General features: G+C 32.7%; 1 protein-coding gene across 3 annotated transcripts; it reads right to left on the bottom strand.

Annotated features, from left to right (window-relative positions):
• Positions 1-1,939: 1,939 nt before the first annotated feature.
• LOC101266373 (putative late blight resistance protein homolog R1A-10) lies at positions 1,940-4,544 on the bottom strand. Of its 3 annotated transcripts, none has more exons than XM_069290348.1 (2): positions 4,234-4,544; positions 1,940-4,161 (listed from the first exon to the last, which is right to left on the bottom strand). In XM_069290348.1, the coding sequence occupies exons 1-2, from the start codon at positions 4,401-4,403 to the stop codon at positions 1,953-1,955; spliced, it is 2,379 nt and encodes a 792-aa protein (XP_069146449.1). In that variant the 5' UTR covers positions 4,404-4,544; the 3' UTR covers positions 1,940-1,952. The 3 variants fall into 3 exon arrangements, with proteins under 3 accessions (XP_069146449.1, XP_069146450.1, XP_010327575.1); XM_069290349.1 differs by having other exon boundaries at positions 1,940-4,141; XM_010329273.4 differs by having other exon boundaries at positions 1,940-4,148; positions 4,234-4,543.
• Positions 4,545-14,503: the final 9,959 nt, after the last annotated feature.

The raw sequence follows: 14,503 nt of genomic DNA, 5'->3' as shown, positions 1-14,503 counted from the left end.
TATAGAAATTTTTAGACATTTTTTCAGTTTTAGAGTTTTTGGAAACATTGCTCTTAAGCTCTGAAGGTTTTCAATTCCAAGAAATTGGAAGTAGGTCTTGAAAATCTTCATCCCTGACGTGTTTAAATACATTATTTATCGTACCCATTTGATGGAAACACCTATTGGTATCAATTTCGATCTCTTTTTTATGTCTAGCTAAAACCCTAAATTCTTGGGTGTGATTCTATGAATATGGGTTAAATTTATTATTGGGTATTGCTCATTGATAGTCCATTTTCTATTTAAATGTAATTTTGTTTAGTTGCGTTTGAATTTAATGGAATTGTAGTTGAAAATATGATTTTATCTTCGTATTTTTGACTTGCTCTAGAGAGAGGTTTTAAAACCAAAACTACTAAATCGATAGCCTATGGTTATTAGGTCATCGCGGGTTCAGCTCGAGAGAGTGAATGAGATAGGGTGAAGGTTGTGCTTAAATGCTGCAACTCGGTGTTTGAGAGAAACCGAGTTGATTTGAGGTAAATTGTTTGAAAGAAAATTTACTCCCAGTAAAGTCTAGCTTAGTTACAAATGTTCAGCGATTTACTATCAATAGCATTTACCTAGTTATTTATTTTACGGAAAAAGGTCAAAAATACCCTTGAACTATCTGAAATAGCTCAAATATATCCTTTAACTACATTTCGACTCAAATATACCCTTTCCGCCAAACTATAGGGTCAAAAATATCCTTTCCATTAACAGAATCTATTAAACGCCACTTGGATGCCACATGAAATGCCACATAAGCCAATAGGGTTTCACTCACGACACATAGACTAATAAACTTACCCCTAATCAGTCGTTGTTAATAACTTATCCAATGAAGATAGCTTTGTAATGAAGTGATAGTTTTTGTTGATGATCAACAGGTGGATGCCGTTGAATTGATATTCCTATTCGCACTTACAGTTTTGCATGTATGAAGATTGAAGAGTACCAAACTACGAAGGCAACTCCGAAAACTGGTGCTTTTGTAGCACCAGGAGAAACACATGTTCCAAAAGTGACTCAATTGGCTTTCAACTTATCATATGCAACCTCATTTGTGTACTTCCACAGTAGTTTATTAGTGTGTCATGAGTGAAACTCTATTGGCTTATGTGGCATTTCATGTAGCATCCACACGGCATTCAAGTGTCGTTTAACAGATTCTGTTAATGAGAAGGGTATTTTTGACCCTATAGTTTAACGGGAAGGGTATATTTGAGCTGAAATATAGTTGAAGGGTATATGTGAGTTATTTCAGATAGTTCAAGGATATTTTTGACCCTTTTCCATTTATTTTATCCCATATTCATATCACATCCCAATAATCCCGTCTTCCTATTTTGTATCCTCATATTTTTGCTATTTTTTGTTTAATAGTTGAATACAAACCCCCCATTAATAATTGACATTTGTGTAACTTTTTGATTTAGTACGCTTTTATTCTTTAATATTTATAGCTATAATTGATTAGAACAAAGTTCTACTTGTCTATTTGATTCTCGACGATTAATTGCTTCCTTTAGACTCGACCCTAACTCATTCGGTTGGGTTATATTACGCCTCACGATTGTTGGCACTTGAATTAAAAGTAGTATCCTGATACGTGCAATCAGTCATGCACATACTAAATTTCAAGTATGAACATTTAAGAAAAAAATGTACTTAAATGATGTCTATCATTTATGTTGATAACCTGAAGAGGAAAGGCTATTGGCAACAATTTTTGTATGGATAGTTCTTTTTAATTTTGTCGGTTATATTTGTTTACAAAATTGAATGAAGTAAAATTAATACTTCAAATGTTCCAATGATATGTGGTCATTTTCATCTCAAAATACAGGTTACTCAATGACAATATCAACTAATCATTTCAAAGAATTTTCTGATTTTCTTTAAATCATAACTATTTACTTAAATAATTAATTTATTAATATCAATTCTATTTTACAACATCGTATACAATATATACGATACACACGTACAACATACATGATGTAGACTAGTAAACAAATACATAGAATAAGAAAAAAGGTATATGCATAGATGAAGGGCAGAGTATTTAGATACGTCAAACAAACATCAAGATTCGGTAAATTAGCCAGCAATTTCATAATTTCCCATGGTAATCTAGTGTATGATAATCTCAATTTCTTAAGATTAGGAGGGAAAATGTCTACAGAAAAATTCATCCGGACTGTTCTTATGTGTAGTGTCTCCAGATCCTGTACAAGACTGAGAGAATCAAGAACATTGCAATGCTCAGAATCATCTGAAATCGTTAGTTTTTTTAGATTGGGAGTTCTTGTTATGATTTCCGCAACAAAAGGAGAGTTATAGAGATAAAGTGTTTGCAAGTTATACAGAAGGCACAAAGGTTGTTCTGTTTCAAGAGGATTTGATATATATAGTGGGCAATCAATATTCGCATGTCTTATCTCTGTCATTCTCCAAATATCTATTGGCTGCTTCAACTCTCTTGAATTCTTTATTAAAAGTCTGGGAGTTTTTCGAAGAATTATGGTCTGTAGATTTCTCAATTTGGCTAATGAAAGACAATCTCCAATTGTTGCAGCAACATATCTCAAATGTACAAGCTCGGGTATTACCAGAGAGAAATCTAACCAAACTGATAATACATCCAACACCTTAAGAAACTTGAACTCTGAAACACGGGAATAAATCCCGTTTTCTCCCATATTAATTGAAATAAAGGTACGGATTGTACCAATTTTACGTACTGGACGATCATCATGCTTATCTTTGACTTTAGACAGAAAGATCACTCCATGTTGATCATATCTCCGTTGGAGAACATCCCCATTCATGACATGCACAACATTTTCGGTATGATCAGCTTCACTTAGGCACAATTGGCGAAGAAGATCACGAATTTTGCAAAATTTCATCCTTCCATTAACCTTTTGTTCTCCGGTCATTATTAGACTTCTGTCAATTAACTCTTGTAGATACTCCTCCGCCACCACTTCTAATCTTTTATTGCTTCTTGCCTTTATGAATTGCTCTGCAATCCATAGCCTAATCAACCTGGAAACATTAATACATCTGTCTTCTGGAAAACCTCCAACATAGAGAAAACAAGCCTTCAAATATTGTGGCAAGTAATTGTAGCTCAAAGAAAGAATTGATTGGCATCGTTCGGATACCGTACCAAAGAATGAGTTCAGATTTTCCTCAACCTTCTTCCAATTGTCATGCGTTAAGTCCATTTTTCCAAGAAGTCCAGCTACGACAACAATCGAGAGAGGTAATCCTTGACATTGTTGTACAATGTGCTTCCCTATTTCTACAAGTAAAGGAGGACACAAATCTTTTTTGAATAGTCTTTCGATGAATAGATTCCAACTATCATCTCGACTTAGCAAAGACTTACTATGAGGCGGAAAATCAGGGCAGTTGACATAATCAGCAACATACTTGAGCCGAGTAGTTAATAGAATTCGGCTTTTATTGTCATCATTTGGACATATTGTTTGCATTAGGTCCCATGCCTCAGTACTCCAAATATCATCTATGACAATTAGAAATCTCCTACCCTTCAGACCTCTGTACACAAACTCCATTAATTGATCATCACTCATTTCTTGATTGCTTTCGGTAATCGAAGAGGCAACTTCAAGAAGCATTTGTCTCTGATTGTATTCTTCAGAGATAGTGACCCATGCATGTTTATCAAATCGAGAGCGAATATATGAATCATCGTAAATTTTTCTAGCAAGAGTTGTCTTACCTATACTGCCCATATCAAAAATTGGTATGACAGTTAACTCGTCTGTTTGGGCAGTGACGCGATCAAATATGATGTTGAAGTCATCCTCCATCCCAACAATAGTATTTTCCTCAATTGTACTTTTTTCTGGTGAGGAAGGAGTTGTTGCTAATTCTGCACATTTTCTTCCATGCTTGCTAAACTCAACTACCATCACCTCTTTCCTGAGAGAATCAACATCTTTTTCCACTTTTAGCAACTCTTCCTCGAAGAATTTAGCAGCCCCTTCTCTCTTCTCTCCGCAATCTGCTAGAATGATGTTTCTTAGACTTGAATCAACCTTATCTTCTGCTTTGCATATTACATCTCTGATCCTCTTTTCTACAAGCTTGGAATTGAAACTGGATAAATTAAATATTATTTAAAAAAATGTATACAATTTAGATAACTATACTAGTTAATTAATTACATACCTTAAGAGTTTCAATATCCTTTGTGGTTGTATTGTCAAGGAAAAGTTGCAGAGCAGAAAGATTTTGATAGAGAGATTGAACATATTGTTGTGTAGAGCATGGACAAAGGAACGATTGATTAGGTTTGAAGAGTTGTTCCAATGTATACACAAGTGAAGAGATAGCAGCATAAGCCATTTCTCTTTGTTTGCTGGAATGAGTAAAAGATTTAATGTCTCTGCTTATGTTATTCTTATTTCTTAGGCTAAGAGATCATTTTGTCCACATAATTTACTTTTCTTTATCACACCATTTTTTTCTTAATGGGGGACAAAGACATAGGATACTCACCCTTTGAAACTTATAGGACACCCTTTAAAGTGAAACGTGTAACTTTTAACTTGTTGAACATTTACTTCCATGATAATGAGATATTTGACTCCCCGAGTCGTTCTAATGGAAGGAACGGAGAACTCAAGTCATCTTTTTGGGTGGTTGCAAAATGACTTTTGTCTTGGGTTATTTAAGATACCACTTAACTAGCCTACAATGCTGAGGAATTGGATTCTCGAGTAAATTGCAGAATATAATTAACTAGATTTTTAAAAAACTAGATTTATATATATTACTATAAGTAACATTTTACTCCTAAAACATCATTTTGAGTAACGTTTTACTCCTAAAACGTTAATCACACTGATATTTTAGGAGTAAAACGTTACTTTGAGTTACGTGAATCAATCTAACGCCGTCAGCTATAAAAAAGTAAAATATACCCTAAAACGTTACTGTAAAATATATTTATACTAGTTTTGTAAAGCTTTAGAAAAACATATTATTTTGGTGAATTGCTTTATATTATGACTTAGTTTGGTCAAAACCTCAGCACTCTCTAGCATAATGTCCTTTCTTTCCACAATTCTAGCACTTCTCCATTTTAGAATTGTTGAGGCCTTTTGCGGACTTGTTTTGTCGTTGACTTCATTGTTGTTGATTCTTTTGGTCTCCCCCAATCCCGTAAGCTTCCCTCCGCCTTTTTTTTTTTTTTTGTGTGTGTGTTAGTGTTTCCTTTTGCTGAATAGAGTCTTATCTTCATCTTTTATAGTAAAACTTGATAATGATTTCTCTTTATAACCTGTCAAGAGTAATCATACGTTTTTATACGTCATTATAATATTAAACTTTGGTGACATCCTTCCACTGTGATATGTCATGTGTGTGTACGTCTGTGTGTTTATGTAGGTTTCAACAATCTAAAATCTCAGGGAAAGAACAAGTTATACTTATACGTGGTATGTGATGTGAACAAAATTTGTGTATGATATACGCATAGAAACTCATTTCAAAGTGGTATAATAGACTAAAATAAATTTAAGGATACTAAATTCTATGTATTAAATTTATTGGTAAAAGCTGATCATACTAATTTTACGAATTTAAAACTGGTCATCCATATATGGGTATAATAGGTATAGATATGAAAAACCACTCTATGTGAGTACTTAAAAGAAATACCCTATGAATAAAAAATTAGTTGGATAAGTACCTTTTAATAAAAAATTATTGATATTAGTGAAATTTTTTAATTATTGTTATTTATAGCAATACATATTATTTCCGCAATATATATGGATTATAACTATTTTTTAAATATATTATGCAATATATATGGATTATAACTATTTTTAAAATATATTATGCTTGTTTGGTAATAAATTAACACATTGTATTATAAGTGTATTAAAATGTGTGATAAATATATTATCCATCAATAAAACTTATATTATACGTAATTAATAAATTATTCTTTATAATAATATTAAAATTATATTATAAATATATTAAAAGTGATCAAGTGAAAAAAATAATATTATTATAAATGATAAATAATTTTTTTGTTATAATATATTTATGTAAGTTTCATAGGTGTAATTGATCCACTCAAGTGAAAAAAGATACAAAAATAGTCTTGTCAAATAAGTTTCACAAAACACTACTAAAATTAAATGAACTACCCAACAATGTACTTTATTTTGCATCTCATAAGTATTTTAAAGACTATATGGTGGTTGCCCCAATACAAAAAATAAGTGATTATTTTCACAAATATTGGTTGCTCTTATATAAATATTAGATTTTGAAAACGTGCGTTGCACGTTTATTCCTTGTAATTACTATAAAAAATATATGCATACTTAAAAAATTGAATTTCAGAATAGAAAATATATTTGTATTGCATGCTACTGTAACGACCTGTTTAGTCATTTTGAGAAGTAGAGTATTTCTGGTAATAATTGTCTGAGTCAACGGATCCCACGACGGACCGTCATGAGCACGACAGACCGTCGAGGGTGTCTCGTTCCAAAACACTTAGAATTCTGAAATTTGGGTACTGAGATCGACTCTCTGAACTTCGCGACGAAATGGCAGGACAGATCGTCACAGGCATGACGGACCGTCACAGGCATGACGGACCGTCACAGGCATGACGGACCGTCACAGACTCTTCAAGGAATTGAGTCTCTGAACTTTGTGACGGAAGCAGAAGGATGGACCGTCGCAGGCACGACGGGCCGTCACAGTCTGCGTAACCCTGTCTAGGTCGGATTTCTATTAAATGTTTTAAGGGGCGTTTTGGACTATTCCTGCTTATAATTATGAAGTTAGTGGTTTAATGTTAATAATTCAATTTCTTGGGGGTTAAAGGAGATAACCTTGAATTAATTAGTGGGTTACTTTTGTCATCTTTTATACTTAATTATATGCTAATTAGGGTAAAGGAAAAAGGGTTTGAATAAGAAAAATAGAAAGAACAAGGAGGGGGAGAACGAACGAACGAGAGAGAGGAGAAATGAAGAAGAAAGTAAAGCTTTGGAAAAGTAGATTTCTTGATCACTAATTCTTCGGTGGAGGTAGTTCCATAGTAAACTCTTAATAGCGAATGATATGTGTTGGGTAGTATTGTAAAGTCTCTTATATAATTGTGTGCTTGCATGATGTGATTATGTAATTGTGATGAATTAGCATGATGAGGCTGTTGAATCTTAAACCTTAAGAACCTCTTTGTTAATGATGATGCCTTGGTATAAAAGAAGGCTTGATGAATCAAAAGAATGAGGTTAGTGGATCGGGTGTCACGTTCCGACACAAGGATAGTATTAATGGATCGGGTGTCACGTTCCGGCACCAGGATAGTATTAATGGATCAGGTGTCACGTTCCGGCACCAGGATAGTATTAATGGATCGGGTGTCATGTTCCGGCACCAGGATAGTATTAATGGATCGGGTGTCACGTTCCGGCACCAGGATAGTATTAATGGATCGGGTGTCACGTTCCGGCACCAGGATAGTATTAATGGATCGGGTGTCACGTTCCGACACCAGGATAGTAGTAGTGGATCGGGTGTCACGTTCCGACACCAGGATAGTATGAGGAGGATCGGAGTGTCACGTTCCGACACCAGGATAGTAAAGAGAATGAATCTTGAATTATGCTAATATACTCAGATTTAATGAACCTATTTCCCAAATGAGTATGGTATGGAGGCTTGAGTCCTCATGGGTGTACTTGGCGTTATTTATCAATGATTCTTGTACTTGTTGTTGCTACCTGTTGAGCATTGTAGTTGATGTTATGATATTATCTGATATATATTGCTTTCTATTTTGAGTTGGCCGATGATATCTACTCAGTACTTGTGTTTTGTACTGACCCCTACTTGTATGTTTTCTTTTTGTTAATTGTGGAGTGCAGCAAACGTACCGTCGTCTTCAACTCAACCGCAACTCTAGCCAGTCTTCATTACGTCAGATTTCAGGGTGAGCTAATGTTTCTAGCTTGGACTGGATCTCTTTCTTCACGTCTTAATGCCTTGAGGTTCTGGCATGGACTAGCTGTTTAGTTATTTTAGCTTCTTAGATACTCTTAGACTTAGTAATTTGAGGATAGATGTTCTTGTGATGATGACTTCCAGATTTTGGGAATAATGATAAGTTATTTATTGGTTACATTATTGAGTTTTAAGTTTTCCGCATTATTTTCTGTTTATTATGATTGACACGTTGGGGTTTGGATTGGTTGGTTCGCTCACATAGGAGGGTAAGTGTGGGTGCCACTCACGACACGTTTTGGGTCGTGACAGCTACTTAGTATAAATATTGGTAAATTATTTAAATACAGTTACAATATATATAAATAGTTATTCATAAAATTAAGTAATCAAAAGAGAGAGAGAGTGTGTAATACCAAATTAGCTAATGAATTTAAAAATAAAATGAAATAGAGTAGACTAAAAACAATAAAATAACTAATAAATTCTAAAACTTTTAAATAACAAAAATCAAAGAGAGAAATAATTCTAGTTTATAAGAATAGAGGAACTTTCTCAATAACTAACAAAAGCATAAACAGATCTATCTCTTTTTTATTGCATATGTGATGAACAATTACATTCATGCATCAACAAAAAGTAATTGTGTTGAACAATGTGTCAGTGTAATTACATCCACCAATAATCATTCATCAACAATTATACATCGGAATAACTAAGTGTATGCATTAATATAAAGTGATTTTGAAGATAAATTTTTGGTATTTATAGTTAAAAGTTTGGAATTGTAAAAGTCATTTAAAAATTGATGATATACATAACATCTATGAGAATTATATTGTTTAAAGTTGGGAATATGTAAAGTTTCTTACTAAAATCTAAATATGTGTCATATTAAGATGTATGGTAATTCAAAAGACATTTTTGTTCTTTAATGTTAAAGGATATTTTGAATATAATTTACTGTCTTTTGTTGTTACGAAACACTTCATCTACCGAACACTATTTTAGAAAAAAAAATGAATTAAATATTTCTTTAATTAATCCTACCTAGAAACATAATGGATTAATACCATATAAGTAATATTTAAGTAATATTTTATTGATTATTTCTTTAATAATATTTAAATTAGGAAAAGGGTAGAATCATAGTCCTATTTTAAAGTTAAGATCTTCTCACTTATAATAAAAATAATAATAGTTTCTGGACTCGCCCTCCGCTCGTTTACCTATATCAGTCAATACACATTTTTTTTAAATAGTATAAAAATTATTAATAATATTGTTTTATGTTTAAAAATTAAAAGGATTATATACTCCTTAAAATGAGCATAAAGAATCTATGAGATTTTTTATCCAAATATTTTTTTCCTAGATAGAATAAATGAATAATAAGTTCTAAATTTAATCAATAAAAACATAAAGTTGCAGAATATAAAAATATTTAGCAATACCGTTTTTCTTCTTCAACGCTTCCTCGTCTTTCGTTATTATGGTATTTATTTACAAATATGAAATCACACCATGATTTTATTTTCATACAAGTAGTAAATCATTTATAAATTCTAAAAAAGCACATTAAATTAATGCATGCTAATTTTTGTAGATTTAATTATGAGAAAAAACTAGTTACATGAATTATTTAATTCTCTTATCCAATAACCTAGTGTGTTCACTACATGATAATCAACTTGTTATAATAAACATAATCTTTAAAAGAAGATTTGTACATCAGACATGTAAATGATTTTTTTTATTGCCATTATTCAAGAAAAAGTAGTCAATTTACCTTTCTTCAATCGAAAAAATTGAATGTAACAAACAATGAACTAAGTAAAAATATGCAACATTGAAATGAAAAATAATACTTATCAAACAACAAATAAATGTCCATGACGCCTTTATCCTTCTTGAAGAATGCATCGAATGCACTGAAATAATTAAATTCTAATACAGATACGATATTCTCCAAGAATTTACCGTCAATAAATTAACGAAATAACATACATATTCTTTTTCACACATGTAGGTTTTTTACCTCATGAATGTTGAGCAGACTTTTTGTCCAAATGAAAAACTCTCTAGAATTATTTATCACCTGTTGCGTTAAAAACATAAATTTTTTTATGAAAAGAATGAAACAAAACATGTAATATTAATTCTACCTATATACATATATGTCTAAAATTTATTGATTAAAAGAAACATGAAAAATTTGAAGAAGAATTTTGTGAGATAAATCAATTCACATGCTATTGTCATGATAAGACATCAAAATAAGGTATTTTGTTGGAAAAATCATGTATATGATTTTATCAATGGAACTCTTCAAATTCTTTCACTTAAAATTAAGAGAAAAGACAAAGAGACCATCGAAGTTGTCTCATATTTGCATAAAGACACCTAAACTTTTAAAGTATCCTATCACCCCACTAAACAACTATATATAGTTGTAAATTGGCCATTTTTACCCATTAACTCATCTTGATTGTTTACACGCACGTTAGGCGCATAATGAGCCATTTTTTTAATTTTATTTACCAGTTTAAAACAATTACATGTCACTTTTTTCTTTAATATTAATTATTTAATTAATTTTTGTATCTTCCCTAATTTAAACTCAAAAATAGCCGTTGGTAGCTCTAAAATTTTGATTTTCATGGCATGAACAATATTGGTGTTCTCTTTTTGACGACTTCATCATCTTCTTCAAGAGAATAAGGTAGGAATTCATCTTTTCTCTTTTAATTTCCAGTAGAAACGTTAATTTGAAGTTTTTTATGGTTGAATTTCTTCTCAATTTTGTGATTAGTTTTTGATTGAAAATGTCAAATACAATGTTGAATCGAATTTGTAATGACGAGAATGATCTGATGTTGCGAGTGAAACTGCGATGCAAACATGGTGACTTACTATCAATGCAAACTTCATGGTGGAGCATAACCTAGCTCGAAGATTTTGGTCTTGTCCACGCTATCGTGTATGTTTATTAATTCTTTTATGGAGATCTTCTATTTATGTATTTTTCTTTAGTTTGTGTTTTGCGTATTTTAGGAGGATGTGTGCAACTTCTTTAGATTGAGGGATCGAGAAGAAGTTGATATACGATCCAAGTACGTTATTCCGAGATTATCAAAGAGAATTAAGGAGTTGGAAGAAGTATTGACATCTTATGAAAGTCGTGTTGAAAGTAACCAAGTCATGATGAAGGTGAAAAAGAAGGGCAAATGTTGTAACTTGAAGCTAATCGTCTTGATCATTATTGTGTGTTTTCTATGTTTAAGTCTAACAAAAAATGTGAAGGATGGAAGTTGTAGGTGTGTGCAACCAAAATTGCCATAGACATGTTTAGTTACTTTCAAATTTTTGAAATTGTAGGTGTGTGTACCTAGAAGCTAATTGTCTTGATCTTGCTAGTTGTAGATGTGTGTAACTTGAAGGATATAATTTGTTGAATGTTCAAGTTATTACTGTTCTTTGTTGTCGAAATTGCTATGATTTGAACAATTAGTTAATGTATTTGGGTCTCTGATCTATATTATCATGACAACCATTTGAGAAACTTCACAAATATGTCAATTATAATTAAAAAGGCAATAACAAAACTTACTAAAAAGAAGACTTCATAATCGAGTTTGATTCCAACCATTCAAAAGGCTCTACTTCCATGGCACATAAGTCTTTCTACCTGAAGTTGTTTGGCCTTGGCTATTAGCAGCATTCGCAGCAGCTACAGACCTAGTTTGGATAACCTTTTTAGCCCTCATTCTTTCCAGGTTGCTACTGGTAATAGTTGTCATCCCCTTCCATTTGAATCCACGTACTGGTGTGTAGCCAATATCAACAGTGACAACATCAGCCCTCTTTGTAACTTTTGTACCAGTATTGATGACTCTTCTACTTGGCAATCCACGCTGCTTAGTCAAAAAATACACACTCAAATATTAGACAATTAGGTTTGCAATGACAATTGTAAACTTGCATTGATAGTTGTAAACTTACATTGAGAGTTGTAAATCCATCTTCAGCTTGGTATATGCCAACACCTACCATTTTTGGCCTTTTAAAAGGTCTTGTTTGTCCTCTACTGGTGTCCTCATGTTCTACTGGTCTCTTCCCTCTTCCTAGGCCTCCCCCACTGCAGTTTGCTTCAGAACTAGTTTGACTATGTTGAGTCATTCCTCTTTCTCTACTTAGTCCTTCATTCACATTTCTTTCTCGAGCCATTTCTCTCCCTAATCCTACTCCTCTACATGTACCTCTACCTCTACCATGTATAGTCTGTACTTTGAAATCAAAATATTAAAGCATATCTATATTATCTGACAATGATATAATAAAATAGATATATTACCTCTGTGTTTGTAACATTTCCATGTGATTGAGCTTGAACACCTCTGTCACTTGCTCTTCCTCTTGTTGCTTTTCCTGTGCCTTTTCCTCTACCATTTTTAGTAGCCTATATATTAATATATCAATACATATACATCTACATATAACATACATTTGAGAGTAACAAATAAAAGTACCTGTGTCTGAGAAGATGGTTCAGATGACTGACTTGGACCAGTACTTCTTGACTAAGAACATGGTTCATTTGATTGACTTGGACCATATTGGTTTCTTGTAGGACATCCTCTTTTATTGTGTCCTTGTGTGCCACAATTGCTACAAGTCATTACAGCACCTCTTTTGCTCAACTTTCCAAGTTTTTCTGCTTTCATCTGCTTCCTTTCTTCTAACCTTACCTGGTCTTCCGGCAACTTTCTGATCTTTGGTGGCTTTACAATTAGATTATTTGAGGTTGGCCACATTTTCATGTTATTCATTGGCTGAATAAAATGGGCATATGTGTCGAGGTAGGTTTCCTTGCTATAACAACTAGCCACATAATGGGTTGGTTTCAAGTTATTGTAATGAAGGGCAGCAACACTATGAGGACAAGGATTTCCCCTGAGCTGCCAGGATCTGCAACTACACCTCCTATTAACAATGTCCACAGTGTATGTAAGTATATGGTGTTTAATCTCAAAACCTCTTTCTCCATTCCAAGTCAAGTTACATTGCATAGACTTTTGAATGTTTTCTTGCAAAATCTTCAAAGACATAAGAGATATATCAGTGATCCAAGTGTTTGAGAACTCTCTCAAATCACCAATTCTTTTAATCATCTTCACCCTTATCTCCTCAAGCATTGTAATGATGGTTTTATACCTTGCAGACACAATCCAAGCATTAAAGCTTTCTGCCGTATTATTGTCCAACACATCACATTTGCTATATTCTTCAAAATACTTCTTGCACCATATATTCAAATTGTACCATAAAAGATTATCCAAACCTTCTTATCCTAATTTCCTCATTGTCTCTATATCGTCCTTCATCTCAGCTTCATATGTGGATTTAGCTATCCTCCAAAACACTCTTCTTCTTTCAACTCCTTTCCAATTTTTTGACCAATTTGCAAGAACATGGGGGAAAAACTCCAATTTAAGTGGGGCCTTATTAGCTTCACTAACCCCACAAAAAACATACACCTCCACTGTATCCCCATCATTTATCATATTGAAAAGGTCAAATATAACCTTATCATTGTCAACAAGGACCAATAACCCTCCCACTTGATGAAAAAATCACAATCTATTGTATATCCTAGTTCCTATATGTAGTCCCTCAACTCAAAATAGGAAATCCTATCAACATCTACATCTAGGAATTTTGTCACATGGCCCCCCAATATATTTAGGTGGTTGACCAAATTCTATTACCCCCCCCCCTTGATATAATCTTAAAGTTATCAGAGTAAAAGTCATCCTGAAAAAGCATGTAACAACAACAAACACAATTCAAATGCACATTTCAATAACTAACTCTAACAAGTTGTACACAACAAACATAATCACTAACAAACAACAACAGTAGAAACACTAACTAACAAAAGTAGAAAAAAGCACTAACATTTAGCTCTAATAGAACAAAAACACTAATAGCAGTTGATAATGTACAAATTGAAGTCTACAAATGTATAAGTGACAAATAATATGATTTGACCTAAGTGGATAACATCTAACCCTAACCTAAAACACAATCACAAAACCCTAATCACTAACAGTCGCACTATGTCAATAACACAATACCCTACACTAACCATGTCGATTACCCAACATACTCAAAAATATCATAACAATGACAACTGTAGGAGGTAGATTCTAACAATTCTACACTATAATAATCTATAAAATCAGAATAATCAAAAAAAAGTGAAGATTTTTATTATATGTTTTAGAACCCTCACCTATTAGACCTTCAATCTCCTAGAATCTTCACAAATACACATCAACAACGATCAACAATGATCAATAATGAGATCGTGAACAACAACATTGTGTATTTCGTTTGATTTTAGGAAAAAGTTGAGAAATGAAAATAAAAGGAGTTCACGAATTTTCTTTAAAAAAAG

The sequence above is a fragment of the Solanum lycopersicum genome, chromosome 10 (genome assembly GCF_036512215.1).
Source record: "Solanum lycopersicum chromosome 10, SLM_r2.1".
In the NCBI taxonomy this organism is placed as follows: domain Eukaryota; kingdom Viridiplantae; phylum Streptophyta; class Magnoliopsida; order Solanales; family Solanaceae; genus Solanum; species Solanum lycopersicum.
Note: the sequence above shows the minus strand (reverse complement) of the source record. Positions and strands in the feature narration are given on the sequence as shown.

Coding starts and splice junctions, on each gene's coding strand:
- LOC101266373 (XM_069290348.1), bottom strand. CDS start 4,403: ATGCTGCTATCTCTTCACTTGTGTATACATTGGAACAACTCTTCAAAC. Junction 4,162..4,233: donor AGGATATTGAAACTCTTAAG/GTATGTAATTAA, acceptor TAATTTATCCAG/TTTCAATTCCAAGCTTGTAG.